At 39.7% G+C, this 13,843-nt stretch overlaps 1 protein-coding gene across 1 annotated transcript; it reads left to right on the top strand.

The window, feature by feature from the left end:
• The first annotated feature begins 3,002 nt into the window (after positions 1-3,002).
• On the top strand, positions 3,003-10,626 carry hepacama (hepatic and glial cell adhesion molecule a). The gene is made up of 8 exons (XM_046074541.1): positions 3,003-3,138; positions 3,597-3,611; positions 5,427-5,774; positions 6,157-6,438; positions 8,578-8,668; positions 8,874-8,941; positions 9,093-9,163; positions 9,841-10,626. Exons 1-8 carry the CDS (start codon positions 3,042-3,044, stop codon positions 10,201-10,203), a joined length of 1,335 nt encoding a protein of 444 aa, XP_045930497.1. The 5' UTR covers positions 3,003-3,041; the 3' UTR covers positions 10,204-10,626.
• Positions 10,627-13,843: the final 3,217 nt, after the last annotated feature.

Here is a 13,843-nt window from a genome sequence, read left to right as displayed (position 1 = left end):
ATTTCATTTTCATTTTCAACTACCAGTTACACTAGACAAATTAATTTTGTTTTTACTACTAATAATAGCTATCAAATCGGGTCATTTAAGTAATGACATTGTAGCAGTTGCAGAGCCTGGATGTATTCTGTTATAAAATGTTTTCATCCTATCAACAGGTGCATTGTCACCTACACAACTAAGTAATGCGTCTACCTGTTGGGTATTTTGCAATATTTGGCCTACCTTTATTGCACTAAGGCTGTTTAAATCACAAAAGAAAAACACTATTTTTGCTTAATTTGACCAGGCAGTCTTGTTCACTTTATGAGAAACAGGCTTGTGCATCTTCAGTCTCCCAGTGCTCCCACTCAGCCCACCTACACACATCTGAGCCATACAGCATGCTGCACAAACTCAAACTGTACATGCATTCTCACACAGAAAAAACACAGCTCATACTTTAGTATGCAGATCCCACTCATGTCACTAATTTTCTGTGTCGCGCACAAACATGCACACACACACAAACGGGATGTTGGCTGTGTCACCAGCTGTAGAAGACAGACAGCCAACATGAGACTTGCTCTCAGTGGTTTTGCAAAGACAGAGTGCAAAGCACTTCCGTCTCAGGCTGACATTCCTCCTCCGCCACGCTCTCATAAATATCCTCTATGGGTTTTGTATGGACCTATTCTCTCTTTTCTCCTACTCAGTCCCAGAGGTGCCATGGCCACGTTCTCCTGTCTCTTTAATGACTGTGGGTGAACAATCAATATTCTGCACACCTCCAAACATAGAACAACACCCACTTGGTGCTGTAGATTGAATTCTGAGAGTGAGGGCAAACACAAAAAAGAAAAAAAGTCTGAATATCATGTTGGTTAGGGTCTTAATAGATCCTCATGCAAGTCATGTGATTGAGTTTGTAAAGCAAACACAAATTCTGAAGTCTGAAGCAGAAAATAATAGGTATGTCCCTTCCTTTTACAACTTATTAAACGAATGTGGACTATTTTAGGGGTCGATCATATGAAAGATCTGCTTGGTTGGTTTGTTCTCTTTCTCAGACAGCTTGTCAGAGAGAAAAAAAATCTTTTTGGTCTCCTGGGTGATAATTAGAGATGAAAAAGCCAGGACAAACAGCAGGGGGCACAATTATCTGCTTTCCAGTGGTTATGCCACTGGCCTTGCCATCTTAGGAGATGCAGTATCTTTTATACTAAGTAGGTTACAGATATTAAAAGTAATGAGGGGACTCTATTACCACCTCTGCATAAAAAGCACCTGATAGATCACCATCACATACACTGTAAACTAAAGGGATCCCAGTCAAAAAGATGTGATTGTAAAAACATCTAGTCACATCTGTATGCCTGAGTCACACAGGATGACATCAGTTTTGTTGTGGACTAAACGTGACAATGGCTTCTGTCACTGCACCCGCACCCAAACTGACTGTGACTCACAGGCCCCGTCTGTTCTCCCTCGCTCTTCTTCCTCTATTGACTGGAAAGAGTCCCCCTTGATTTAGAGTGTGTTAGAAGATGGGAGGAAGAGGGAGGCGTTACTTTTTTGCAAGGGCAGAGGTGGAGGGGAGAGGTTTGCCTTTGATGGGCCACCACACGGGAGTCTAAGCCCTGGGAGAGTGGTGGTAGTGAGCAGCAGCTGGTCCCACATAACTGGAGAGCTGTCTAACAACCATGCTTCCTCCTCTGCATAAAACCTCCCTTTGTTGTCAAACAAAATGCTCTAAAAATTCTAAACAAAAGGCTGCTTTCCCGAAGTGGGAGGGATGACTTATAACAACTGACTAATCAGTGCCTTCAAGTTAATGCCTTAATCTCCAAAATCCAGTATAAAATGACTGATGTAATATATGGCAATTTTACACATGGCATCACGTCTGATAAAATAACAATTGTCAGCACAGCTGACAAGAAATTTCATGGTTGACTGGCAGTCAGGTGAAAGAGCCAAAGCAGTAAAATCCTTAGTTCAAACTACACATTTTGTTTATTGTCAAGTTTCCTGTATTTTTTGTGTCACCTAAGTTTTCCTTTTGTATAACTTACACCTTTTGACCCATGTGTTTTTCACATGCGCATTTGATATTTAAATGACAGGAAACAAAAAGAGCAAACGTGTAATTAACAAGCCACAACTTTAATGTGTTGGCCAACACTGTTGTTGGTAGCTTCTCATGAGCATAAAGCATGGCCTCCTCCCTGAACAGTCCATCAGTTCACCGACTTCATGTAGCTTCCACACCACCTAGAGGACAAAGTAAGTACAAAAACTTTGTTTTTATTAGTTTCCTTCATTTGTTGCTCATGTTACTATATAGCTCTCAGAAGGTACAGTACCATGAATCATGCAATTGAAAGGTACCATAACAAAATGCTTCAAGGCTGTATTTGCTTGTGTGGGTCAACAGCAGGTTTGGTTGCCAAGTGACAAAATTGTGGGTTTATTGTGGGGCTCCAGTCCAGAGAGGAGTTTGCACAATGTGACAAAAGTGGGCCAAAGACAGGGGGCAAGTGAGTTGTTTTTCTTTTCAAACTCGGACATTTCAGAGCTTTAAGTGGGTTCCTCTTGGCTGAAGTACAGTAGTTCTTCCCAGCAGGAATTCTTGCAAAGTAGCTCGACCCAATATTGAATTGAACACATTAAAGGTTTATGGTTTAAGTGTAAAAAAAAAAGCTTTGAAAAATAACAGACACTTTCAGATAAACCCGCCTAAAAAAGCAAACGCTATTTTTCTTTGAGCTCCTTTCTAAAAGGGCAATGTGGACTGGGAGAGAGGAGTTCATCTACACTATGTCTCTGTCTCACACAAACACACACACACACACACACACACACACACACACACACACACACAGTTGGCTGTTGTTGGATGTGAATGGGGTGCTGTGAGGAGAGTGGGGCTCAGTGTGACCAGGCAGAGGCCAGTGTTGCAGGCAGGCAGGCTGTGGAGAGAGTGTTGAGCCACAGAGACGTGCCCAGGGTGGTTAAACCATGCTCACTAAGTGGGAGAAAGACTCTGCCCAGGACACAAGATGAAGGTGGAGAGGAAGACCTCCTCTACAGGCGACAGTTTTCCTGACATTCCTCCACAACTGACGCTCTTTGGCCTCCTCCTCCTTCTCTTCACAGGTAAGTCCACACATTTGTTGTGGTCATCCAGAGATTAGAGGATGCAGAATCTCCCAGAGACTGCGCTAACTTTCAGATGACGACCAAACAAGTGGATTTATCTTCAATTGTGAACAAAGAGAAAGCTTACCAGGGCCATTATTAGTAATTATCATTTCACTTAACATCTTTTTAGAGTATTTTACAGTCTTTGGGTTACTTTCTTTGTTATGTAAATTCTGTGTCACTTAAAAACTGTTCAAAACTCAAATTTTTACTCTTTTTGAAATAAAGTTAATCCAGGTTAAATTAGTCGCAGATGCTTTTTCTTGTCCTTCCATGGGCTGGCGGCACAATGGATTCGTTCATGGGTGGTGGGCTCTATATTGGGCCCCCATCACCAGCTCAAAGGAGCCTGGAGTGGCCATTGTAGAAGTGTAAAAAGGGGATGTGTATAGGTTAAGTGTGACGATATCAAGTTTTGTGGAGTGCTGGTAAATAAGGTGAGGGGGTTTTTTTGAGTGTGGAAAGCTCTAGATAAGTTCATTTGAGGGGTAGAGCAATGTCAAAAGTTGAGTATGTAGTGGTTTTTAGTTTTTAAATGTGTGATTTTATTTCAAAACCGTACCATGGGCCCAGTTTACCCGACCAGGCCAGTTTTGGTAGAATCACTGGATCCTGTGTCAATCTCCAACTTCACCAGTGACAAAGAGTTTCTCTCCCCCTCTCTCTCGTTTTTTTCCCTCTCTCCCTCTCTCCCTCTCTCACTCTTTTCGAGGGAGGAAACTACTTCCAACAATCATGCCCTTTGTTTTATTGCCTTGGCAACCCCTGTCAGGCGGACCAAATGGTTACCACAGCAATGAGGCGATGCCCTGCTAACTGCCTCACTGCAAAGAATAGTGAACAGTGCAGGCTCTCTCTCCTCCCTCTCTTAGGTTGATCTTTCCATCACTGAGGCCTAACAGTAGGATGCCCCTCACAGGCATGCAGCCAATGTTTAGAACTCCATGTGTCCAGCTTCAGCTGAGTTATAGGTACCTCCACTGCGAACATAATGGCTTTGCTGTGTTTGGTTTCCAAGACAGGGCACTTCTACAAAGGATGAAATGCGGCTCACACTGTAATACCTTATCCCTGTGTCCCTGCTGGAGGTGGAGGATAATTGGGGAACACAAATCAAAATGAGTGTATTACTTGTTCACTACGAGGGGTCATGAGGAATTCCTAGGGGAAGTTTCCGAGAAACAGATTAGTGATCAAAACATCATGGGCCAGAGTAAAAGCGACGTGTGTGCATATGTTTGTTTGAATGTGTAGCTGTTTCAAGGTAAAAATGCAATGAATTATGCTACAAAGGAAAAAACTAGAGCTGCTCTTCTTAAAACAATAGAATTCTCATTCTAACAATAATTTTAGTTTAATTCCAACATTTTTAAAAATTTGTGAAAATGTAGGCTTACTGCATATAACATAATTTGTTTAATTCAAATAGTTTGTGAAAAATCCTTTCTCCTAATCTAAACTATTCAAAGTAAGCAGGATGGAATGTACTGATTAAAATGTGGATTATTAAAGTGATTATATGAATATATAGATGTGTCCCACAAAGCAGTACAATGCTATTTTGACATGGTGGTGGAAAAAGTACAGGAAAAACAGTGTTGGCATTGTGCAAAAATATTCTATTTTCTATTTCAATGGCCAAAACCCTAAATTGAGGATAACAGCAGCCTCTGCACACTTTAGTCGACTGCAAGCACTAGATACTTGCATTGGACCTTGAATCTTAGCATCGTGTCATACTAGTAACATTATGGATGTATCAACATTTAAGACGTATTTCAATTTTTTAAGCGGTTAAAACCAATACTACAAATGAAATCTTGTCTACAGGAATTTAAAAAATAACAGGTAGGAAATTTTAATATTCAATCCAACAGTGATGGAAACTATTTAGTCTTACAAATATGACTATTAAAGTACTTAAAGTACTTCAGTAAATTAATTATGTGCCATTGTATTCATGCCCCTTTGGTGCTCTGATTTTTCCTTTATGTTAGCTCTTCTAGTAATAGTAGTAATTAGTTTAGCAGTAATTACTGTGTTTTTGCATAATTCCTCTATTGTTGCACTACGTGTGAATAGTTGATTCCTCTGATCTCTGCTCATTGGCAGAGCATCAAAGCTGCAAAGTGACTGTCCTTTGTTTACTCTGTGTCCCCACACAACCCCGTACTGTACTTAGTATTCTTCCTTTGTGCTCCTCAGTTCAAAACCTCACCACTGTCTCTTTGCCTTTTCTCCAGGTGAAGTGTCAGGGGTGAATGTGACCAGCCAAACCCAGGTGGTGCGGGGCACGGTGGGCAGAGAGGCCCTCTTGTCAGTCAGCTACTCCAGCAGCAGCTCCGACAAGCCTGTGATCAAGTGGCAGCTAAAGAGAGACAAAGAGAAACCTATCACTGTTGTGCAGTCCATAGGAACAGACATCATTGGGAACCTGAGGCCGGAGTACCGCAACCGTATCCTGGTATTTGAGAATGGGTCACTGCTGCTTCACAACCTGCAGCTGTCAGACGAAGGGGCGTACGAAGTGGAGATCTCCATCACGGATGACACCTTCACTGGAGAGCGCTACATTGAGCTCACTGTGGATGGTGTGCAGAATTACCTTCCTTTTAAAGAGCTGGGTTTTCGGTCATATTTCAAAACATCTGAGCAATCATAACAGGACACTGGGAGAGGAGAGGAGTTATGAGCTAAAGGAAAATCAATACAAATTGAAAATACATTGTCTTGCCCTAGAGAGTGTAATTGTAATACTGGGGTTTTGATTTCCAGTACACAATACAGAGTGACTCACAGTGTTGGTGGTGTTCTTTTTAAGAAACTGAAATACAACAAACAAATACAACTTTCAGAGCTATTGGATTTCACTTATTAGTTGGTCTTACATAACTACAGGTCAACCACCCTCTCATATTTTTGAATAACAATCTCAAGCCCCCCCCCATGTCTTTGTCCTGTTATCCTCCTCAGTTCCTGTGTCCAAACCGTACGTTCAGATGATGGCGTCTTCCGTCCTGGAGTATAGCGAGTACTTTCACCTCCACTGTTCCCACGATAATGGCACAAAGCCCATCTACAGTTGGCAGAAGGGAGGCAAGGTGTTGACCAATGACTCACGTCTGCTACTTTCACATGACCAAAAGGTGCTGACCATCTCACGTGTTCTGATGTCAGATGATGACATTTACGGCTGCACAGTGGAGAACTCCATCAGCAGCATGAAGAGCATACCCGTCAAGCTCACTGTCTACAGTAGGTGGCATGTTACACCGGTAGGATCTCAAGTTATACACATTTACATTGAGGATGAAGAGATCATGGTGCTGTAAAGTCAGATGGGTTTCTAGCAGCAATGGAAGACGTATTCAGGTCCTTTACTTAAGTTAAAGTAACAATACCAAGGTGTAATACTTCACACCAAGCACAAATTCTGCTTTCAAAATGTTTCCTAAGTAGAAGTGCTGAAGTATTAACAGCCAAATGTTAAATTGTGAAAGTATTCAGAATAATACAGATGACTCCATTCATTGTTCTTATATTGTCTATCTTTACCAGTCAAAAGTTTTAGAACACCCCCAGTTTTCTTGTTTTTATTGAAATATAAGTAGTTCAAGTCTATTGGAAAAACCTGAAATGGTACAAAAGTAAGTGGCAAACTGCCAAAGTTAAAAACAACCTTTACGTCACTAAACAGATATTTTCAGAGAGATAAAATGAACAATTAAAGTATGGAGTTGTGTTCATTATTTCACTGTAGATTCATCTGATGACCACCTGGTCTGCCTTCCCTCATTGATTGCCTTTTTAGTTAAAAAACTTCCATTGCTGCAGAATGACCAAAGAAGGTAAAGACAAAGTTTAGGTCAGCAAAACTGAGAAATAATGTAAATTTCAGAGATCTACAACATTAAGGGATCAATTAATGAGATATCTACTTCAAGTTATTCTGCGGCAATGGAAGTAAACGAAGTCTTGAAAGTTGATGCAAAAACAATCTTCTTCAGGTGTTCCAATTTGTAAACACTTGGAACAGCATGTGTTAATACACCCTCTGAAGCTTTGTTTGTACAATATTATATATGCTACATATAATATTAATGAAGGAAGACAGACCAGTGGGTCATTGATTGATTCAACAGTGAAATTAGGAACAAAACTTCTTCATTTAATTGTTAATTTTATATCTCTGACAATGTCTGTTTTAGTAACTTTTTTTTTTACTTTGGCAGTTTGCTGCTTACCTTTTGTAGCATTTAAGGTTTTTCACTGGACTTGTATTTCAATAAAAACTAGGCAAATGGGGGTGTTCTATAACTGTTGACCGTTTATTTGACTCCAGTGTATATTATATTATAATACTTATATACTGTATCTGTCAGATACATGCAGTGGAGTGAAAAGTATATTTCCCTGTGAAATCTGGTGAAGAAGAAGTTTAAAGTAGCATAAAATGGAAATACTCAAGTTGACTAAATGTACTTAATTACTCCCCAGCACTGATTTCTAGGTCCAAAAAATCTGATCATGAAAACCGTACGTGTTTTGGCTCATTGTTCAACAATCGTCCATTTCCAGTAGCTAGCAGAAGCAATTATCTTCTCATGCTGACCCATGCACAAACATGCCTGCCTCTCTAACAATGTTGTTTACAACAAGTGCAAATCCAGGCTGAGTGCAGCAGAGTTGGCCCATAGCGGCTGTTACTGGGCGCCAGTGTAGAGCCACATGTCAGGCTGAGAGAGTCTAATCCAATGAATGGACAGTTATTTATGAGGAGGGAGCAGAAAAAGAAGTCAGGTGGCGGGTATGCTTTGCCTCAGTGGACCTCAGTAATCCTGACTTCATTATTGCTGTACTGTAATGTGTTGCATGAAGAGACCGCTACGGGCCCTCAAACCTCTCTATTCCGTCTGCATGCATAGCAGCATGGCACAGACTCAAAGTGACTCCCCTAATGTGTCACTGCACCTTATTCATGCCAGCACACTCAAAAGACTTGGCAAGCAATGCAAAAAGAAAAATCAAATGTTCTGCATGCTCCATATCCTGGCATTGTTTCATTATAAGCTTGTAGTCTGAAAGAAAGGATGTTCCAAATTAACACATTTATTTCCTTGAAGACACGACTTCATGTAATCCTGCAAACGTCACTTATTGCACTGCCAGATAAAAAATAGCAATAGATGGACAGAAGTATTGCATGCAATATATTTGTAAAGTAGGTCAAGTTAAATGTGAAGCTGAGGTACAAGTCAGTGGTTCAGTGAGAGGGAAATTGCATTGCCCTGCTGTTATTGATACAAATCTTTCTTTCTTTTTTCTTTCTTTGTTTGTTTGTTTCTTTCTTTCTTTTTGTGTTCTCGTCTCCCTCTCTGTATCACTCTGGTTTAGGACGGAGCTCACTATACATCATCCTGTCCACCGGTGGCATATTCCTCCTAATCACCCTGGTGACAGTGTGTGCCTGTTGGAAACCATCCAAGTGAGAGCTACTTTTTCTTCTTGCCCCCCACCCCTTCTTCCTCTCTGTCCTGCTCTCTCTCGTTGGCTTTGATATTGCACTTGTGAATAGAATCTAAAGTAGCTCGACAGTGTTACCATACTCTGAACGTTTTGTAAAAAAGGACGTTGGCCTGTAGCTTGTATGAACATGAACAACGTGAACACAGCCATTTGTCTTGCTGTAGAAAGAAGCATCGTCCTGTCCCCCAAAGAGCTCCCATCTATGTGGAGCAGAGTGAAAATGGCCATGACGGTGAGCAACAGTTACAGTTGATCAACTCTTTTATATGTTTTATTATACTGCATAAACTTTCACACACACTCAAGAATGATTTTACACATTATGAAGTTAACTAGTCAGCAGAATGTCAACCAATACTAAAATAAATATGTATCTTTTGCAGTTGATGTTGTTCCCAAACCAACTACACTTAGTCGAAGGAGTCCTATGCCTCTTTATGTTCTCAATGAAGATGTGAGTCACTTTTGTTTCCAGAATATATGAGCCATTGACAACTTTACAATGAATCAAGATTAAGAGTCCACGCCCATGCAAACACCTATTATAACATGTTGATGAAGTATAATTTATATCATGTTCACCAGATTGTCATTAGTTTTGCAAGTAATTAGTCATGAACCAATGTTTTGCAAAATTTTTAATTTTGACCAGATTATGGCGCTAAATGAAAAGTTAAAAATTCAGTCATTGAAGTTGTTGCAATTCATCCTGAGGGGACCATGAATGTCTGTACCAAATTTCATGACAATCCACCCGATGGTGACATTTCACAAATGTGAACCTCATGCTAAAGGAAGAATCATGGGAGCCATTAGGACTCATCATCTGGGCACCATGAATGAATATGGATGTCAACATGCAGGTGGTGCTAGAGGTAAAGTCAGGGGATCACCAAAGTCATGGGGACCATAAATGTCTGTACAAAATGTGATGGTAATCCATAATATGAGCGGATATTAGTTGCTGATGTTTCAGTCCGGACCATCCATAGAGCCATGCTGCTATCATGACTGAAAACATTCCCCAAATAATGTTTTTGTACAAATTGTGGCTTCATGAAAATGAGAATACCAGATAAGACACCACAGCTGATGGTGATTGTAACAGGTGTGTCTCCTTCTTTTTTTCAGGAGACTCTGGAGCGTTTGGAAGAATGTTCTGGTAATGCTGTCTGCCAATCAGAAATGAGTATCCCTGCTACCTATGCTCCAGTTCTCCCACCGTCCTCCAACAGAACTGAGCGGCCCATCTGGTCCGCCCCACGCAGATACCCCCGCAGCCCCTCTCCACTGGCACAGCCTCTCCCACAACCCCTTCCTGTGCCTCCCCTACGCCCTGCCTGCTCACCTGCTCACTCGCCTGGTTCATCTCCACGCAGTTTCAGCCCAATAAGAAAAGTCCGTCCTCCAGTAGGCATCCCAACCAGCCACCTGCCTGTCGAGGCAGAGTGTCCAGACCCTTGTGATCCGACTCACTGTCCATCACAGCAGTGACGACTGCTTGGATGTGTGTTTTCATTCTGTGATATGTAAAGTACATGTATAGTTTGTCGGTCTTCCTTCTATAAGGATCATGGACTTGATGCACTAGGATAAGAGATGAGTTCACTTTCAGCTAACTCTTTGTCTTGATGTTCCACTATTTATCTATTTCCCTATGGTTATGCAATGTATTTCTCTAGACTTTTGAAGATATCCTGTCATATGAAAAAATATATTATGTCCACCAGCATGTAGTATATCATGTATATGATGCTGAGACAGTAAAGACTTCACAGCTCTGGTACATATTTTGCTTCTTGATGAATTATGAATATCACTGGGAACTTTTGATAAGTACCTGTACATATGTAAGTTAATAGTTTTGGGTCTGGTGTTTTTGGGGTTATTTTGTTGTTGTTGTTTTTGTTTTTTCTTTCAAATAATTAAACCACAAAGTGTATTCTTAGTCAACTGTAGGTCATTGTTTAACCTGAGATAATAAAAACAGTTTAAAAAGGTTATAGTTTGTCACCAATTTTGTAACATTCTTCACTACAGCCCTCCAAAAAACTTTAATTTTTTCTTTTTGACTACACTATAATGTAATTATATTGTTATCAGTGCTTTACACACCACACAGCAAAGTAACACCACAAAGGAGAAACGCTTCTTTTCGCAGTCTTTGTGAGTGAGCTGAATGTGATCTGCCATTCTTGTGTAATTTCTCTTCGATCCATTAGGTGTCACCCACACATTTCTTGAAATGCCTTATTTCAATGAACACTTGAGTTCCAAAGAGATAGATTTACTTTTTAAACATATTTTACCTTCACCACTTTTCATAAGCCGTAGGTGTAGCAGTTGACATTTGTCATTTTGGAGTATATTGTGCTATGTTATGTTTTATGTTTTGGACGTGCCATCACAGTTCTGCCCTTTTGCTTTACCTAAAGACAGTAACCATGAGAAACTGGTTGTTTAATGACAAAGTGTCTTCTACTCTTCTTGACATTTGAATGTCAGTGAGGATCAAACTGTGCTTGAACCCACAGTTATATCTCAAAAGAATAATAAATATAGAACTTCAAGAGGAAGCTTTTTGTCAATGATGTGTGGTCAAACAGTTCATATTTACATTCTATCATAGTTAATGCCCATGCAATCATGTAGCCTCTTGTTGATTATGGACATACTGGAAATAAGTAGATATGGAAACCAATTCCATATGGAGTTCAGTTTACTGCATGTTGGGTTTTTTCCAACTGCACAATAAACACTGGCAGGATTCATGGAATAAAAGAACCATAAAATAAAAAAACATAAAGGATGTGCTGTGGCAACAGAGCTTTCACCATTGCAGCACCATCCCTATGGAACTCCTTACCCATACACATCTGAGATTGCAGCGACAAATCACTTATCAAAACCCACCTTTTTAGACTAGCTTTTAACCTCAAATAATGTTATAATGCACATGCTGCTGTTTGTTATTTGTTATTTTATATGGTCGCCCCTTCAGTCTTATGTATTTCTGCACTACATGTTTTTATCTACTGTTCATATATTTTATACTTCTCTATTTTGTTTCTATTTTGTTTTTAAACGTATATAACTTCTGGTTTTACTGTAAAGTGTCTTTGAGTGTGAAAAGTGCTATAGAAATAAAATGTATTCTTATTCTTATTCTTATTATCATGATATTCATTTGTAAGGAACAAGCTTGTTAAAGGGTGTAAGGCACACACAAAGACACACATAAAGTGGCCTGGTCCATCACTATTATCAGGATAATGTGTTCCCTTCAGAGGTCCAGCTGGACATCTTTTGTCATGAAAATCTGCATGATTTTGTTTATTGCTTTTATCCTGAAATGTATCGTCCATTACTAAAGGTGTGATGAGTCTTGCAGTTACGTAAGCAAATCAGATCTGCCTGTTTTGATCTGCACTTTGCGGTCTTTGTTCTATTGGAGACACAATTTATTCCTTGGTGCACAGACTCATGAATACACATACAGGATCATGAGCACACACAAGCACGGACGAGCAAGCATCCAAACCTGTGCATAATCACGCATAGCTTACAGTAAGTGGAAAATTAAATTTCCTCAGATAATGAAAGTAGGCCATATTTATTGATCTTGGAAATTGTTTTTCTGTCACATTTTTATTAGTCACAAAATCCCATTGTGCTCCACCTGTGTGGCAGAGGAGCTTGGAAGCCCAGGCACTAATTAACCTCTGGGGAGCAGGATCACATCTGTGTGCATCTGTATGTGTTTATGTGTGGGGAGTAGGTGTCCTATGAGTTGAACAGAGACATGGTATGACGCTCTTCGTCTCTAAGAGGCTCCTCCTCCTGCCTAGTCGGTCTCTTCTGACTAATGCCCTTGTTCACACCAGCCTGTTGATGTGAAATTCCCAGTAGACTTTATTGTTGGAAAGCTCTTAACTAGCATTTTTTGTTGTAGGTAAATGGACAAAAGAAATAGTAGAACAGAGTCCTACAAGCTCTTGGTGGCACCTGGGAATTGCTCACGGTCTTCTCTGATCCACATTCTTTACTCAATCTTGCATTTAGCCTGAAATTCTTAGACTTATAACTCTTAACTTGACTTGAAATAATGTATTATGCATAATAATAATATATACATAATATACTTAATTAGCTGTGTTCAATGTGTTTTTCCACATAACACTTGTAAGATTGCTACCTCTGGCTACTCTGAACATATGACACACATTGCATGTCTGTCATGCAGTGGCGAAAAGTAAGTAAGTACATTTATTGTTGTACTGTACTGAAGGACAATTTACTTTCTATTTTTACTTTATACGTGAGAGTTTCATTTAAATAACTGTTTTAGGCCCAAACAAGTCAAATTGTCCAATATTTTACATCTAAAATATGAATGCAAAATTGTTCCTTAGACAGTAGTGCATCAGTGTGAAGGATTTGTTATTGTAATATATAAAACATCAGTTACAGGGGCCATGAGAAGTACGTTTTCTTTTGATACATTGAGCTGATAATAATTTAGTTCTTTTCCTTAAGTAGAATTTTGATTGCAGTTTTTTTTTTACTAGCAATGGGTTATTTTTACATTATTGTATTGGTAATTTTATTATTTTTTAAGTCAAATATCAAAATACTTCTTCCAACCCAGCCGTTGTGGAAGAGGGTATCTGTTGCTCCACCTAAGGTGTCTCCCTTTTTTCTCATTGAAGTGTTTGTTTTTTAAGTTTTCCTTACCCAAATTGAAGGACAGTGTTGTTGTAGATTATAAAGCCTCTCCAAGACAAATTTGAGATTTGCTGAGATGAGCCAGACCTGTTTCACATGGTCTGATGTATCTTACAAAATGTTGTCAGAACATGTCTATGAAGATTCTCAGTCATCCAGGTCATAGTTATCCAACGAAGGTTAAAATCAAGGGCAACTGGACTTGGTTGAAGATACTGGAAGACGTTTCGTCCCCCACTCAGAAGTCCTTTGGATGAGGGACGAAACGTCTTCCAGTATCTTCAACCAAGTCCAGTTGCCCTTGATTTTAACCTTCGTTGGATGGTTGTCAGAACATGTGTTTTGACATATTTATTTTATCCTCCACTTGATCAATCGTAAATTGTTGCTAAAAATAAAATGCACTGAA

Source organism: Micropterus dolomieu, linkage group LG17 (assembly GCF_021292245.1).
Source record: "Micropterus dolomieu isolate WLL.071019.BEF.003 ecotype Adirondacks linkage group LG17, ASM2129224v1, whole genome shotgun sequence".
Lineage (NCBI taxonomy): Eukaryota > Metazoa > Chordata > Actinopteri > Centrarchiformes > Centrarchidae > Micropterus > Micropterus dolomieu.
Note: the sequence above shows the minus strand (reverse complement) of the source record. Positions and strands in the feature narration are given on the sequence as shown.

Excerpts from the sequence above, each read along its gene's own strand:
- hepacama (XM_046074541.1), top strand. The coding sequence starts at position 3,042 with ATGAAGGTGGAGAGGAAGACCTCCTCTACAGGCGACAGTTTTCCTGAC. Across the intron at positions 5,775-6,156 it reads CATTGAGCTCACTGTGGATG|TTCCTGTGTCCAAACCGTAC; the intron begins GTGTGCAGAATT and ends TATCCTCCTCAG. Across the intron at positions 8,942-9,092 it reads GAGTGAAAATGGCCATGACG|TTGATGTTGTTCCCAAACCA; the intron begins GTGAGCAACAGT and ends TATCTTTTGCAG.